This window comes from Girardinichthys multiradiatus, chromosome 21 (assembly GCF_021462225.1).
Source record: "Girardinichthys multiradiatus isolate DD_20200921_A chromosome 21, DD_fGirMul_XY1, whole genome shotgun sequence".
NCBI classification, from domain to species: Eukaryota; Metazoa; Chordata; class Actinopteri; order Cyprinodontiformes; family Goodeidae; genus Girardinichthys; species Girardinichthys multiradiatus.
Window position 1 is genome coordinate 984,953 of NC_061813.1, and position 17,300 is coordinate 1,002,252.

At 39.5% G+C, this 17,300-nt stretch overlaps 1 protein-coding gene across 1 annotated transcript; it reads right to left on the reverse strand.

Moving 5' to 3' along the window:
• Nucleotides 1-3,161: 3,161 nt before the first annotated feature.
• LOC124858278 (CBY1-interacting BAR domain-containing protein 2-like) lies at nt 3,162-17,036 on the reverse strand. Its single transcript, XM_047350254.1, has 9 exons — nt 16,753-17,036; nt 16,378-16,615; nt 16,225-16,293; nt 11,580-11,681; nt 9,079-9,084; nt 8,899-9,003; nt 8,678-8,791; nt 3,686-3,892; nt 3,162-3,572 (listed from the first exon to the last, which is right to left on the reverse strand). Exons 1-9 carry the CDS (start codon nt 16,770-16,772, stop codon nt 3,405-3,407), a joined length of 1,029 nt encoding a protein of 342 aa, XP_047206210.1. The 5' UTR covers nt 16,773-17,036; the 3' UTR covers nt 3,162-3,404.
• Nucleotides 17,037-17,300: the final 264 nt, after the last annotated feature.

The following is a 17,300-nucleotide window of genomic DNA, read 5'->3' on the forward strand; positions in this document are numbered from 1 at the left end:
TTTCAAGGTTAGAGTCTGAAAGAGAGCACATAGAGTTAGTTACAGTAAAAGCTATTTCAGTCGCCCCAGGTTGTCAAGTTACTTCCAGGGAAAACTTTGGTCTCATCATGTTGGTTTTCCTCTTTCTGCTCTTTAATCTAACGAACAATCAGGTCTGCAGAGAGGATCATCAGGGCTGACCTTCCCTCTATCCAGGACGTATACAGGTCTAAAGTCAGGAAAAGGGCAGCTAACGTCTCTGCAGACCACACACATCTGGCACACAAACTATTTAGGCTTTTACCTTCAGGTGGCGCTACAGAGAGCTGTCTGCTAAAACCAGCCATTTCTCTGATGAACACTTGACAGTCCAGAACAACACCATGAATACTTGGACTGATCTCACATTATATTCTATTGTAAGTACATAAGCCTAAATAGGTATTGTAAGTTTGTATGTACATTTAAATAGATATTCTTTATTTCCACTGCTATATATCCAAAAAAAAAAAAAAAAATCTTCACTGAGAGCAAAGTGTACCGGAGTCCAATTTCTTGTTTGTCTGTACAAACTTGGCCATAGAGCTGATTCTGATCTTCTGCTGCCCTGTTTTTATCTAGATGAAATATTTAATAAAATTTATTCATATAAAGCATTTTGTGATATCTGAACAGCCATCCAAGGACATTTTTATACTCTGATTAAACTGGGAACCCTAAATGGCTGTTCCCAAACTCATTTCATCACACTGATACTGAAATTTCCCATCCCAGTCATGCTGAGAATATGGGAACGTTGCTCCTCAGTCCAACATGGATCCCACCATGCAGTGATAGTTGTGACGGACAATGTGAGTGCTGCCCATGGTGGCAATAGAAAGGGAGCTTGTGAGCATCAGATCATTATATTGCTTGATATTATTGTTTTATTAAATAATTTCAGTCAATGGATATGGGTACCAAGCAGTTTTGACTAGGCACTACCAGCTTGCTGCTGTCAGAGAGATGATCTTCTATGTGTGGGACTCCACAGCATTTTATGACCTGTGACGTCTTCTCTGCTTTTAGCAGGTTCTACTGTTGCCAATTTGGTGACTTTGTTGCAATATTTCTCAACTTTTCAGACTCCAGTAATAGCCACTGCCTCCACGTCCACACTGCTAATAATTTATGCATGTGTAAGGCTTTCACTGGTTGATCCCATCTGGTTCAGATGTAAATATAAAATATTTCCTGTGGTATAATAAATCACTGCATTTCTATTGTCTGTTTTTGGTTTATTTTAATTGTTGATATTGATTGTATACAGAAGGTTCCTAAGGAATTCAAAGCCAAACCAGAATGAGAAAACTAAAGCAAAAAGCTTATATACAGTAATGGTAAATGGTCACTGACCACTCAAAGAGCTTTACACTAAAGCTAAATCCAGTTGCACTCAAATTTATACATTGATGATGGGTTTTCTGATGTGACCCACAGGTGCTCCAGCCGACTGTCATAAATCATATGTTCATCATAAACCATGGTTTGGATGACAAAGAGAAAAACCTTTTGTTGGTCAGCAGGACAAAATTACAGTAGGGATTACAGTGGGATTAGATAACATTATATCTGCTATTAGAGTACAGATAGTTGGCAGTGTTGAAATGAAAACAAATATATTTCAGTACATGTGGTATACAATGTTTTTTATGTATACAGGTCCTTCTGAAAATATTAGCATATTGTGATAAAGTTCATTATTTTCCATAATGTCATGATGAAAATTTAACATTCATATATTTTAGATTCATTGCACACTAACTGAAATATTTCAGGTCTTTTATTGTCTTAATACGGATGATTTTGGCATACAGCTCATGAAAACCCAAAATTCCTATCTCACAAAATTAGCATATCATTAAAAGGGTCTCTAAACGAGCTATGAACCTAATCATCTGAATCAACGAGTTAACTCTAAACACCTGCAAAAGATTCCTGAGGCCTTTAAAACTCCCAGCCTGGTTCATCACTCAAAACCCCAATCATGGGTAAGACTGCCGACCTGACTGCTGTCCAGAAGGCCACTATTGACACCCTCAAGCAAGAGGGTAAGACACAGAAAGACATTTTTGAACGAATAGGCTGTTCCCAGAGTGCTGTATCAAGGCACCTCAGTGGGAAGTCTGTGGGAAGGAAAAAGTGTGGCAGAAAACGCTGCACAACGAGAAGAGGTGACCGGACCCTGAGGAAGATTGTGGAGAAGGGCCGATTCCAGACCTTGGGGGACCTGCGGAAGCAGTGGACTGAGTCTGGAGTAGAAACATCCAGAGCCACCGTGCACAGGCGTGTGCAGGAAATGGGCTACAGGTGCCGCATTCCCCAGGTCAAGCCACTTTTGAACCAGAAACAGCGGCAGAAGCGCCTGACCTGGGCTACAGAGAAGCAGCACTGGACTGTTGCTCAGTGGTCCAAAGTACTTTTTTCGGATGAAAGCAAATTCTGCATGTCATTCAGAAATCAAGGTGCCAGAGTCTGGAGGAAGACTGGGGAGAAGGAAATGCCAAAATGCCAGAAGTCCAGTGTCAAGTACCCACAGTCAGTGATGGTCTGGGGTGCCGTGTCAGCTGCTAGTGTGGGTCCACGGTGTTTTATTAAGGGCAGGGTCAATGCAGCTAGCTATCAGGAGATTTTGGAGCACTTCATGCTTCCATCTGCTGAAAAGCTTTATGGAGATGAAGATTTCATTTTTCAGCACGACCTGGCACCTGCTCACAGTGCCAAAACCACTGGTAAATGGTTTACTGACCATGGGATCAGTGTGCTCAATTGGCCTGCCAACTCTCCTGACCTGAACCCCATAGAGAATCTGTGGGATATTGTGAAGAGAACGTTGAGAGACTCAAGACCCAACACTCTGGATGAGCTAAAGGCCGCTATTGAAGCATCCTGGGCCTCCATAAGACGCCGCATTGAAGCAGTCATTTCTGCCAAAGGATTCCCGACCAAGTATTGAGTGCATAACTGTACATGATTATTTGAAGGTTGACGTTTTTTGTATTAAAAACACTTTTCTTTTATTGGTCGGATGAAATATGCTAATTTTGTGAGATAGGAATTTTGGGTTTTCATGAGCTGTATGCCAAAATCATCCGTATTAAGACAATAAAAGACCTGAAATATTTCAGTTAGTGTGCAATGAATCTAAAATATATGAATGTTAAATTTTCATTATGACATTATGGAAAATAATGAACTTTATCACAGTATGCTAATATTTTGAGAAGGACCTGTATATGAGGTGTGCTTATCTTTCATTCCCTTGAGAGGCTGGTCCAGGAAACAAGCAAGATTTCTAGGTACATGAAAGAAGATTTCTTCTTTCTGATTGTCTAAAGCTAACTAAGATGAGGAAGCAAAGCGTCCTATGAAGCTCACAGCATGACTCAATTTTGTTTTCTGGTTTTCTGAGCATACTGAGCAGCGTAGGACTGCCTGATGTCCTTATCCTGCTCTATCTTGCTTTCAAACTCCTCCTCTTCTTCCTCTTCTTCATCCTCCTCCTGTTCTAGCTCCTCCTCCATGCCTTCTTGGCATTGTAAGCTGCTGTGAGACTGTAAAATAAGATGAGACAGCACTTAGAGCAATACCTTTCAGGACAACAGATTTTCAGCTCAGATTTGTTCCTTGTTTGTCATGATGATGCTCAGGTGACTGATAGACTCACCTTCTTAGCTAATTCGTCACGTTGACTGTGCCATTGTCTGTGGCTTTGACCCGTGTTAGAGGCTTCCATTGGACTGAGGGCTTGGCCTCTCCAAGAGGCCAGAGGAAGGCTTGAGAATTGGTTTGTTAGAGGAGATGATTGGCTCCTGGCAGAGCTGTCCAGAGGCCGAGTGTGGGAGTCCAGCATCCCAATTCTACCAGTGAAGAGCTACAATAGGATGAGGGCCCACAATGGTTTCACTGATGAAGCTTTATCACAAGAAAAAAATCTGCAGAGCTGTTAGTATTTATCCCCTTACAGATTTCTTCTGTTTGTTTTTAGTCCCAGTTAAATGTTTCAGATCATCAACTGGATATTAATATCAAACAAAGATAACTTGAATAAATACAAAAAACTGTTTTCAAATGATGATTTCAGTTAAGGGAAAAGGCTATCCACAGATGAAGCAAACACGAAACAGTGGTGAACCTTCCAAGGACCAACCACAGCATCAACGACTCATCCAGGAGGCCCCAGAAGAACCCAGAACAATATCTAAAGCTCTGAAGGTCTCACTGCCTCTGTTAAGGTCAGAGTTCATGATGAGACAATAAGAAAGAGGCTGGGCATGCTGTTATCTATGGAACAGCTCCAAGGCCAGAACCACTGCTGACCCAAAAGAACACAAAGGTCCGTCTCACATTTACCAAGATATGTCTTGATGATCCCAAGGAATGATGAGGAATGATGACTGATGAGAAAAAAGTGAAACTTTTCTTAGTCAGGGTTCTCAATTTCTAGTCCTTGAGGGCCAGGTTTCTGCTTTTAGATGTTTCCCTGGTCTTACACACCTGCAGTAGTATTCAGTCTAGCTCTAGAGAGCTCTGCTAATTCTATAGGTCAGGTGAGTTGAAGCAGAGACACGTCTAAAAGATTCAGGGATCTGGCCCTTGATGACGTTAGTCTGAGGAGTTGCCATCATGGCCATGTGTAGCAGTGTGATATTGTTACACTAGATTGTAAGTGGCAGTTTATTGTGATAGACAGTTATATGTGCGCAGATAGCTTTTATTTTGAATAGAGGAAGTTCCACTGCGCAACAGTGGGTAACTTCCAGATTAGCAATTCAAATTTTATTCTGATTTACTTTGATGTTATCATTTTAACTGTGAATTGTTTTCTTTATTTTCGAGCACATCACCCTAACAGATTGTTATTTTGGATTTTAGTTTGGTGTGTAAACTGATGGGACAAGTGTTTCCCACGCTATCAGATAGTCTCTTTTCTTTTGGACTCTTTGGGAGAAGGAATGTAGTTTTTCCTGGGGTTAATAACTGTATTTTAAGTATAGCATGTGATAGTTCAGTCACTGTTTTTGTGTAACAAGTGCGTTCTGGTGTATGTAAGCTTTGTTAAAGAGTGAAAGGATCATATTAGCAGATGTTTAGTTGCTCTCATGCTGAATGTAGCACTTTGAATGTAGCTGTGTTCTTTCACTGAAAATAGTTTTGTTGGTAGTTAAACAGGCGCTAGAGAATATTCTGGTGGTTGAGAACCAGCTGCAAACTACTACTTTCTGCTGTTTCCATGCAGGAGCAATAAATGTGCCTTCACTCCAGCAGTCGACATACTATTATTTCTGAAAGACACAATGCAGAATAAACTAGGCTACACATGCCACCAGGCTCTGTCACCAAGCCACCACACCAGGGTACCTGCTGCTGTCAACACCAGTTAAATGCTGGGTAAACCTGCACTGTTTAGGCACCTTTAACATTTCTGCAAACACATAATGGTTTACCGGCATTCTTTAAAAAAAAAAGGGTTTTAAAATTGAATTCAGTTTTCAGCTTAATTACATAGCTCCTAAAGTTTTAAAGCAAGGTCCAAGGCAGACCCCTGCTGCTGAAAAAGGTGAAGAAATCAGAAGGTCACTGGACGTCTAGCGTATGAGATTACTACAGTCACACAGCAGCAGAAACCTTTTTTTGAACCAGTGGAGGAAGTTAGAGCCCCACAGATGCAAATGTGTCTGGTAGCAAGCAGAGTAGCTGATGTGGAATAATGTACAAGAATAAATTGCATTATGAACTAGAAAATTTCAGAAGAAATTTAGACGGGGCCCGCCTCTTGGTGCGTGCTTCTCGGACCGGAACTTGCTATTTTTTCATTGTCTATGCTATTATCAGCTTAAAATATTACTAGTGACTCAGGAAGACTGAGGCTTTTATTTTGAAATTTTCAGTAATCCTTATTTTAAATGGGCAACACTGGGTGAGCTCCAACATTAGTGTGAAGCCCAGTCCTGAAATGATGTATTGTTTAAAGTGCAAAGGCTTTTATTTTGTAGAGCATGTTTTGTCTTATTTTGAAAGTCCAGCATGGTTGTACTTTCAGGTCTGGGTTAGTTCCATTAGTTAAATAGAATCCGCTTGCTATTTAAAAATCATTTTCTATGCTCTTGTCAGCTCACAATATCCATAGTAACTCTTGAAGACTGAGGCTTTTATTTTGAAAGTTTCAGTAAGCCTTATTTTAAAAGGGCCAACATAGTCCAATTTCCAACACTTGATGAGCTTCAAAAATAGTGTAAAGGCCAGTCCTTCAATGAATCTATAGTTTAAAATGTAAGGGCTTTTATTTTGTAGAGCATGTTTTGTCTTATTTTGAAACTCCAGCATGGTTGTCCCTTCAGGTCTGGGTTAGTTCCATTAGTTAAATAGAACCCGCTTGCTATTTAAAAATAATTTTCTATGCAGTTGTCAGCTCACAAAATTCATAGTAACTATAGAAGGTGTGGGCTTTTATTTTGGAAGTTTCAGTAAGCCTGTTTCAAAGGACCAGCATAGTCCCATTCCCATCACTGGGGGAGCTCCAACAGTAGTGTGAAGCCCACTCCTGCAATTATCTATTGTTTAAAGGCTTTTATTTTGTAGAGCATGTTTTATCTTATTTTGAAAATCAAGCATGGTTGTCCTTTCAGGTCTGGGTTATTTCTATTAGTTATATAGAACATTGTTGCTATTCTAAAACCATTGTGTATGTTATTATAAGCTTTAAATAATCATTAATAAGCATGGAGGGGTTGATGAAAGAAATTGACCTTTAGGGTTAATCACTGTTGTCTGGGTGTTGGAACAGCAGTACATGCTGTTTAAGATCCCCACACAACATGGCCGCCATGTAGTTGCCTCCTATGAAGATGGTCAAAGGGTTAGGTGTCAGGTCAGGTTTAAGCCATAGAAATGAATGAAAATCAATGAAAGTCAATGCAAAGTCCTCAGAAAGATAGTAATCCATGCATGTGTGTGTGGGTGTGTGTGTGTATGTGTGTGTGGGTGTGTGTGTGTATGTGTGTGTGGGTGTGTGTCCCAGTGTGAGACACAGAGAGGCAGAAAGAAAGACAGAATCACATCCAGACATATACAGTAGGAGATACACAGAGCTATAAATAGAACAGTGAGGAATGAATCAGCCAATCAGCAAAGAGCGTCAGTGTAACTTGACACCTGCTGTTTCTCACTCACGCAGCACCTCTCTCTCTGTCTCCCCTGGTCTAGGCTTTATAACATGGAGGCGCATGCTCCCGAACAACTGGCCATAACTCTGAAACCGTAGGGGCGATCGATGTCATTCTTGGACCGTTTTTATCAGAACGGACAGGGGAACGATAATATTCATCCCAATCATGGAGATTTTCATAGCTCTATGTCATTCACAGTATAAAATATGTTTATGGAAATAAATGGTGTCACTCATCGATTACAGGTCAAACTCTCATTGAAAATACATGGGAGAAGGCCTACAGAATTCCTGTGAGTCTTGGCGATCGAGGGTGTTTTGACAGAAATCGACGAAACCTAGAACAATTTTAAAGTTATTGTCTGAAAGCAGAGGCCCGGCCCTACAATCTGACCGAAAATTGTGACTGTAGAGCGAAATTTGTGGCTGTGAGTGCCAGTGGAAACTAATTTTTCCTGAAAAAATCCCCTCTTTCTACACTCTAGTAACTGCCATCTCCACTGTTAAGAGTGTGATTTTCTCGCAAACTTTTTGTCGCTTGGAGTCTAATTTTAGAGAAACTGTAGCAGTTATCAACAAACCGTTTTCACTTCTGAAGAGCCGGCGGATTTTCCTACAAACTGAAAGTCAAACTGTGTTTCTAGGTGAAAGTATGGCGATACAGTAGAGCCTCAAAAACAGTGAATTTTGAGGATTCCTTCGCCCCTGACTCCATTCATTCCTATGGGGATTTTGGGGGGGCGGTTTTTCGTTAATTACGTCGCCATGGTAACTCGAAACGCCAATAAAAGTAATAGCACACCTCCCGGGACCGAGCCGGACGTTCTGATATATATATTGTGGGGGTGCACGCTGAGGTTCGGGCCACATTAATCTGGACGGCAGAAAAATAATAAAGAGTCCAGTTTAGAGGTGAATAGTAATAGGTGCCTCCATGCAATGCATTCAATGCCTCCTATGCATTGCTATGGCAGGCCCCAATTAATTCATGAATTAAGAATAAATTACAAATGGGTGACTTGGTCAAATGGATGGAAGCAGAAATATTTGTTCTTGACCAGGAAATCCTGAGATGGAATCATGATCAGGGTCTTAAGCTCCATGCAACCCAGCAAGTCCACCAATGAGGGGTTCGAAAAGAACATTTTAGAGTAGTCTAGTCAAAGTTCATGCTAAAAAAATGTGCAAAGTGGCTGAATTAATGCAAATCTGCAAAGCTAAACTGGCCCAAATTCCTCTACTGAAAAGATTCATTGCCAGTTCTTACAAACACTTGATGGCATTTTTTAGGTGGAACAAACAGTTTGGGCCAGCTTGGTTTGGAGAGATTTTTTTTTCTCTTAATAGAAATTTTTTTTTCTATTTACTGAGGTTATTTCTGTTTGATGATCTGAAATATTTAGGAGAATGTCATATCAATTAAGGTAAACAGTTTTTTCAGTCCCATTATTGATCATTCATTATTCTCACTATTACAACTTAGAGAATCACCTCCAGATCCTTTTCTACATCAATGGCCTCCATGTTTCGGTAAGTGTGGGAGAAGACCTCCAGTGCTTTAGCATGAAAAAGCATCTCAATTGTGATAAATTCTAAGAAGCTTTTCTGCCAAGAGAAAAAAAAAATCATATAAACTTGACTGTAAGTCACATAGATTCCGTATCTGCTGAGGGATGTGTGTGTACACAAAGTGATCCATGTGTAAAACTGACTTTGACATCCTCCAGTTGTTGTCTCTGGAACTCTGTGATGGTCTCTTCTATTTGTTTGATGCTCCGCTGGGCGTTTGTGGAAGCCTTCTGAGCACTGACCTCTGCCTGCAAAGTCAATATGAAATCATATTGATGTCTGTGAGCTGCCTGATAAATTAATTAGTTTAAATGGCTTTTTACCTGAGACTAAAAGATGTGAAGAATGTCAAGAAAAAATGACAAAAGTTCTCAGTTGTTCATATTATATGAGTAGGTAGTTGTTTTGTGGACACATATGCGAAACTTCAAAATAGCAAAAGTTGAACCCCTATAATGACACTTTGTGACTGGTGACAGCCTCATCAGTTGCACACAAGGCAGGTCAGGGTGTTTAACAGGCCGTTTTTACAACACTTCTAAAGCAGGAGTCTTAAACTGCAGCCGTCGTGATCTCTGCCTTAAAACACACATGAACCACATAGTCAACTTGTTAGCAGAACTCTGCAGAACCTGTCTGCATGTTTAAGAGGTGATTCAGCCATCTGATTCAGGTGTATTGGACCAGGATCACATCTAACAGCTGCAGGACACCAACCCTTGAGGACTGGCTTTAAGACCCCTGTTTTATTAGCAGTCTGCTAATGTGGATCATAACATCCCAGTCCTGTCCTGAATTTACCAAAATACAATGAAGTAATCTAAAATATCTGTTGCCACCCCAACAATAAAATAGAGCTTGACTATGTTACAACATCAAAGCTTAATGACAATAAAATAATATAACAATAGACTTGTCATATTTGTACAATATTGATGTTATTGTCATGATCTGCTGGTGTTTGGTTTTGAGTTTGAGTTCCAGCCTGTTTCCTCTTACATTCTTGCTGTTGTTTGCTGTTATGTTAGTTCATATTAGATTCATCATTCTATAACCCTGTCTGTGTTTAGATTACCTTCTTAATTCCTGTGTTAGATGAGCTAGTTTACATTTCCTTTTAGATCTGATTCCTCCCTGTTCATATTTATTTTGATAGCCTCATTTTTACTTGTTTCTGTTCACTTAGATGTTTTCTACTACATCCCTGCACTCTTCTTCTTCTTCTTCTTAAAGTTTTACGGCGGTTGGTGACCTACTTAATGGGGCATTACCGCCACCTACTGTTCAAGAGTATGGGTCAGCCACTACCTACACCCTCCAATAGATCCCTGTGTCCTTTAAAAAAGGACACCAATACCCGGAGTTGTGCTCTGCTTCCCAAACCCAAAATACTTTTCAAAGTTAACTCTTTTACTCCTAGTTCCTTCAACCTTTCCCTCAAAATCTTCCTTTATGCACTGTAACCAGCACACCTTAAAACCACATGTTCAACTGTCTCTTCTTCCTGGCAACATTCACATCTCCCTGTCCCATTTTTCCCTATTATGTATGGTGTACTATTTAGTGAACAATGTTCTATCCTCATTCTTGTAATAACAGATTCTTCTTTTCTATACCCACCCTGCACTCTGGACTCTGCTGTCCTACTATCCTTATACAGATGTCTCCCCTTCTTTCCATCATCCCGCTGTCTTTGCCACTCCTGATTTATGTGCTTCCAAATCATACTCTTCACCTCAGATTTACTCAATTTAACCCTCATTTCCACAGTACTTTTGTTTAGAGCTTCTTTTGCCAGTTTGTCCACTTCTTCATTCCTATTGATCCCCACATGTGCTTGCACCAACAGAAACTAAACTAGACCCCCCCACTGATGAACTCCATGCCCTCCTTGCTCATTTGTGTTAATTAGTCACTCTCCCTCAGTTACATTCAGTCTCCCTTCCACCAGCTGCTTCTGATTCCCATCTGATTAGCTCCCTTGGTTCATTGGTTCATTCTTTACTCTCCCTCAGTATTTAATCTCTCTAGTTGTCATTGCTCTGCACTGGTTGCTACTGTTTACTACCCTGTTTGCTGCCTGCTCTATGCCCGTTGTCTTCATTGATCCTGTGTTGTGTTGATTTCTGTCTTTTTATTATTATTAAATAATATCAGTCACCTAGTGGCTCCCTCTTCGTTGTCTGCAATTTGGCCCAAGTCCCATCTTATGACAGTTATTACAATATACATACTTATGTTATAACAAAAAACCCATTCCATTCATGGAGTATAAATATATACATTGCATGAACGTGATCATTTATTGTTCCCACAATACTGTCCAAGCTGCTGAAAAACAGCAGAGTCTCTCCATGGCTCAATCCAATCATGAAATAGAGCTTCATCAGTTCCTGTAGACAAGACATTTTCGGAACCACTTATCTGCACTGTCATCAACTTCATTATGTTAAAAGGTAAACATGTAACATGTTCCAACAATGTAATATTTCTATGGTACTACCATAAAATATACATTATGATAATGTGATTTCATATTGCACAGACATGAAATGTATATTGTTAGAATAATTGAGTTTTCCAGTTATAACATATTATTTTTGTCTTGCCTGGGTGGCAGCTCTACGCTTCTGTATATTTGACCGTCTAATTTTCTACTTTTATTTTTGTGTCTGCTGAGTAAAACACTAAAACCGAAGTTGAGGAAATGTTCATGATCTGAGTCATGAGCACAACATGAATCTTTTATTTTTAACCAGTTCCTTAAAGTGACAACATCTTTCATTTCTGCTCATGCACTAGAAGGTTTCTGAGAAAAGGATACAATGCTTTGTCGGTCTGCAGAGTTCCTCAGGCGGATTTTCTCCAGTTTCTGTAACTCTTTGTGTTCTCTGTTCAGGTCACCACTGAGATTCTTTAGTTCAGCCTGAAAGAATTCATTCAAGAGAGAGAACAAGATCCAGTCAGTGTTCACTGTGTCATGTGCACCGTTTAGTCAAAAACTATATTTTCTTGTCTGATTGCTGTTGTGCTGTGATTTCTGAGAGACGGCAGAGGAAGCCAGTCATTTGTTAATTATTCATGCTCTATCCGGCTTTGCACCACTGAGATACTCACACTCTTTTATGTGCTCATAGTCGTGCTGTCACCTGTCGGGTTCGGCAGGACATTTGTTGTTTGTGTGAGTGGACACCGGGATTGTCATGTAATCAGCCTAGTTAGGTACCGTTTTCATGGATAGTTTGCATTAACATGAAAACGCCCAGCTGTATGGAGGACCAATCCTGCCATATCTTAGAAATAATAACAGAAATAAATAAATGACTCGATAAAATAATTACTGAGCAATTAGTGTGCCATTAAATGCAACAAAATAATAAAAAAAAGACATTTGTTCAATAATTGATCAATTTAATTTGTTTACTTTCTTGCCGTTATATTTTTCCTGCCCATTTTATTTCTTTCATATTTATTACCACTCAAATATATTTAAAATATGTTTTTTCCTCAAAAATATATCATTTTTCAAACTATTTTACTGTCCTTTTATTTCTTAAGCACTGCTATATGTTGTCCTCTAATATATCCCTGTAGTACTTTTTTACCCAACGGTTTTCCCTGAGCCCTTTTATTTCCCTTCTTCTTTACATTCCTCTGTCTCTGTATTGTCTTTTCCTCCTCAACATGCTCTTGGAAATGTAAATACGAGCTGGAACAGCGTTACCGCCTCAGCTTCTCTCCTATTGACTGAGGTCAAGCCTCTAGGAAGCAGCTGCTGAGCCTCATTATGACAGCCTGGTTCTGAAAAGGAGCTAGTAGAACCGGCTAACTTCTGTCATGTTGTTGCTAACAAGTCAGAAGCATTGTGGATTTAGTGGTAGATGCTGCTGTTAGTCGGGATAGTTGACAGTATCCTTTTGACTCTAACTGAGAAAATACTCCAGTTTGCCGAAGTACTAGGAGGCATTCACGTTTGTGGACTGCTTTCAAAATAAAAGCATGACTCAATAACGGGACTGTTTTCACAATCTAACCAGGGGAACATACAACCAGGGGCGGACTGGCATACGGGACGACCAGGGATTTAGCCGGAGGGCCGATGGTTCAGCCCGTGGAGGTGCTCGCACCGTAGTCATGCAGCACGCTCTTGTTTTGTGGGACCACAATGCCTCAACACCATCTCACCTTCTCCTGCTCAAGCCAGGAAGATCTGCTCTGCGTGCTGCCACGGAGTGGACCTGTAAACACATGAACAAGCGCTACTGGTGCTACTTGTGATTATAATTCATACTGGCTAAAGTTGAAAACAGGATCATGCCCTTAGTTTGGAGTCTGGTATTTAGGATGCTGGGATGTGGAAGATGATCACCTACAGAGAACCCTAAAGAGACAAGATGACAGAAGAAATCTGGCAATGTATGTTTACACTAATTAATACTTCTCAAACTTTCACAATGTCATAGGTGTAGTGATATCTGTAATTACTACTCCTACCACTAAAGGACACACATACTTTCTATCATGCATAATGTATATAGGCATTGTTTAGCTGATTAGAAGATGCAACACCTCCTGGATGAAGAAAGCTGTTTGACCTCACTGCAGCGATCATTAAAAGAAAGTCAAAAGAACCCAACTTTCTTCATTTATTAGAAACATTACATGGTACCAGGAGTGATCCACCTACAGGAGTCATGGAAAGTTTGAAGCCACCTGAGTGGTGAACGTTTAAGCAGCATTTTATGCTGTACATACAGGCTATGGGGCTGGATAACAAACCTGATAGAAGGAAAACTGCACTGCTAATCATTGTCTCGGGATCTCAAGCTTTGGAGGTTTACAACACATCTGTCTGCTCTGATGAAGAGGATAAAGACAAGTTTGACAGTCATTCAGAAGTTTAATAAACACTGTTTAGCAAAGAAAAATGAAACTTACTAAAGGTACATGTTTCCCTCACACTTGCAGCATCTAGTGAGAGTTTTGATGTTTTCTCAACAGACCTAAAACTGAAAACTAAAACCTGTAACTTTCGAGTGCTGCAAGACTCACTGATTCGGGATCAGATTGTGATCGGAATATACGATAAAAAAGTGAGAGAATGATTGCTGAGAGAGACTGAATTGACCTTAATTGGTGCAGTGAGCTTCTGTAATGCCCAGTGAAGTAAGCCTTCAGCATGCTAGGATGTTTGGAGATACACAAAGGGACTCTGCTATGCCAGTTTCCACAATATATTCGGCAACACACAAAAAGAGAATGGAAATGGCTAAATGTCAAAAGGACCCAGAGATTTTCAATTGTAAAAGGTTTGGTAGTCGACATGCACCAAAACTGTCTCCAGCATATGGAAAAAATGTTAAAGGTGCAAAGGACAGAATCACTTTGCAAAGCAGTGTTTCTCCAAGATGCAACAAAATAAAGATAAAAGTGTTCATGCCATGGAAGAAACTGCTCTAAGTGACACTTTCTTTGCAAGTGTTGTAACACAAGAAGATTCAAAGCCAAGAAAACGTAAACAGTCCATGAACAGAGATGGGCAGGACAGGTGGACGGTCCCTCTGCCGGTAAATAGAGCCGTCATTCCTTTTAAGCTTGACACGGGAGCAAATGCTAACTTATTAAGAAATGAGCAGGACATTTGTGCAATGAAGACAAGGCCTTAGATGTTTCCACACACTTGCTCACTCAAAGCCTATAAAGGACAACCCATCAACCAAAAGGCAAGTGCAGACTCAAAGTGAGAGTTAATGGAAAAGAACATAACCCCATGTTTGTAGTTATGCCAGATGGACATGAGTCACTGCTAGGTGATGAGGCATATAAAAAATTAGGCTTAGTCAAGAGGATTTACTGCACCAATGCAACTCCATAAAACTGGCTTGCTTATATAGTGGATCAATATCCTGACATATTTAAAGGGTTTGGTGTCCTACCTTTCACCTGTAAGATAAAGTAAAAAGATAATGCACAATCTGTTGTCCATGCCCCCAGGTGGGTTCCAGCACCAATAAGAGACAAACTGAAGCAAGAACTGGATCGGATGACATCTCTGGGAGTCAGAGATGGCTGACCTCAGCCAATAGGAGAGAAGCTGAGGCGTTAACGCTGTTCCAGCTCGTATTTACATTTCCAAGAGCATGTTGAGGAGGAAAAGACAATACAGAGACAGAGGAATGTAAAAAAGAAGGGAAATAAAAGGGCTCAGGGAAAACCGTTGGGTAAAAAAATACTACAGGGATATATTAGAGGACAAAATATAGCAGTGCTTAAGAAATAAAAGGACAGTGAAATAGTTTGAAATTTGACTTGAAAATTGAAAAATCATATATTTATAAGTAAAAAACATGTTTTAAATATATTTGAGTGGTAATAAATATGAAAGAAATAAAATGGGTAGGAAAAATATAACGGCAAGAAGTTCACTTGTATTCAATAAACAAAGGAAAAATATAGAGTTTAAGAAAAAAATATGATTTGAAAATTAGTTGTTTAAATAAAAATAGTGGATTAAAATAGAAATATATTTATACCTCATAAATTGATCAATTATTAAATAAATCTCTTCTTTTTATTATTTCGTTGCTTTTAATGGTGCACTAATTTAAATTTCTAACTACGTTTTGGCCCAGTAACTATTTTATTGAGTTATTTATTTCTGTATTTATTCTTAGTTATGGCAGGATTGGTCCTCCATACAACTGGTGTTCAACAGTAGATGTTGCCACTGCTGGAATATGATAGGAATATCACCAAAGTGCAGAAAGAGGCAAAAGAACCCACAGAAGCTACCCCATGTTTAACTGATATCATATCAACATTAGGACCAAAGGTATTCATACTCGTTACAGATTTGCATTTAAAGTATTTTAGTTCAGTTCATTCATATGGCGCCAATTGACAATACATATATTCAAGTATACATATTATCAAGTATACATATTATCAAGTATTAAACTAAACCTGCAGTCAGGTTCAGTTTATTATTCAAACGGGTTAAAAAGCCAGAAACTGTAATTGGACATTTCAGCCTGAAAGTGGCCCAAAACACCGAGATAAAAATAATACAAACTGTTTGGAGCAGCCCTGCAGGAATCCTGACTCAAGCTGGTAGAAAACTGCTGGAGGGAGCTAAAGATTAGGTTGATGGCTGAGGCCTTTCAACCTCAAAGCTGAACAGTTAAAGTTATCAGTGAAAAGATGCAACAAACTGCTCAGCAATTATTAGAAGTGTGCTAGTAGTTTAATAGTCAATGTCTACTGGTTAGTGAGAAAGGTATGCATCATTTTTAACAAACAAAAGTGACAGGCTTGGAGATTTTAAAACTGCAGAAGTTTTTATTTCCACACAGATACAACCTTGTTCATTGTGTCAATGTGTCTAAGGAGATGCCTGTGTGAAAACAACTTCTTAGGGTAAAAGTATCTTTAGTTGTTATATCTTTCAGGGGTGGGATTATTAAACTCACCCTTTTATTTTTGACTATGTATCCGTAGGCTTTTAGAGGAGTAACAACTGTTGTCTCCAGTCTCTCTACCTGCAACAACAAAGCTTCACTGAGTTGATTCTTTGAAAGGAACATAATGGATTGGCTGAGATAAATATCCAGAATACCTCTGACCTGAGCATGCCTGTAATCCTGAACCATAGCAAGATCTTCAGCCAGGTTCTTGAGGCCAATCTGAAACTCAGGATCCTCTTTATGTGAGAAGTCAAGGAGAGTAGCTACCAGCAGGTCAGCCTTGTCCCTGAGCTTGGCTGTCTTCCTGGTGTAGGAGGCCAAGATGGTGCAGATCTCACCCAGGTTTTTCTCAGAATTCTTCAAAATCTGCTCAATTGCCTGCATCTGGAAATCTCTTCTAGGGTTACATTGAATATTTAAACAATGGGAATGACTCCCGAATGATCCACTAAATGTTGGAAAGCAATGAGATACACAGTATGACAAACATGCAAATATTTTCTGTTAATATGATGCAAAGCATAAAGGAATTACCTGGAAAAGAGGCTGCTCATGTTTGGCTCCTGTCTTTCATGCTTCTCCTCAGCTCTGTTGTTTGCCTTGGGCAGGTCTCACCTGTGCAAGGCAACACAACACTGTTGCCTTGGTAATGTCAGCAACACAAGTAACAGGACTGGAAATGCAACTATTAGTCTTCGCCACATGATGGCAGAAGATCATATTAACTAGTGAGCTTCTAGCGTCTATCTACAGAATATTATTTCAATGATTCAAACTTTATTGAGATTTCAACTTTTTAGCAACATTGAACTAAACAATAATATCTACAACAATCATAAGAGGATGGAAGAAAATAACTAAAACAATTTCAAATATTTAATTACAGTTAATTTCAAATAAATTAAATGACATTAAAAAGGCCCAGCATCCAACTGAAATAAACAAGAATGAGGATGTAAAATCTTACAGGTTTAGCTTAAAGTAACCTGTGACACACTCTTCCCATAAAAGCAGAAATTGAACGAAAGCATCTTAAATTGAAGGAATTGGGCAGCAATGACACGTATTAGAATTAAAGACGT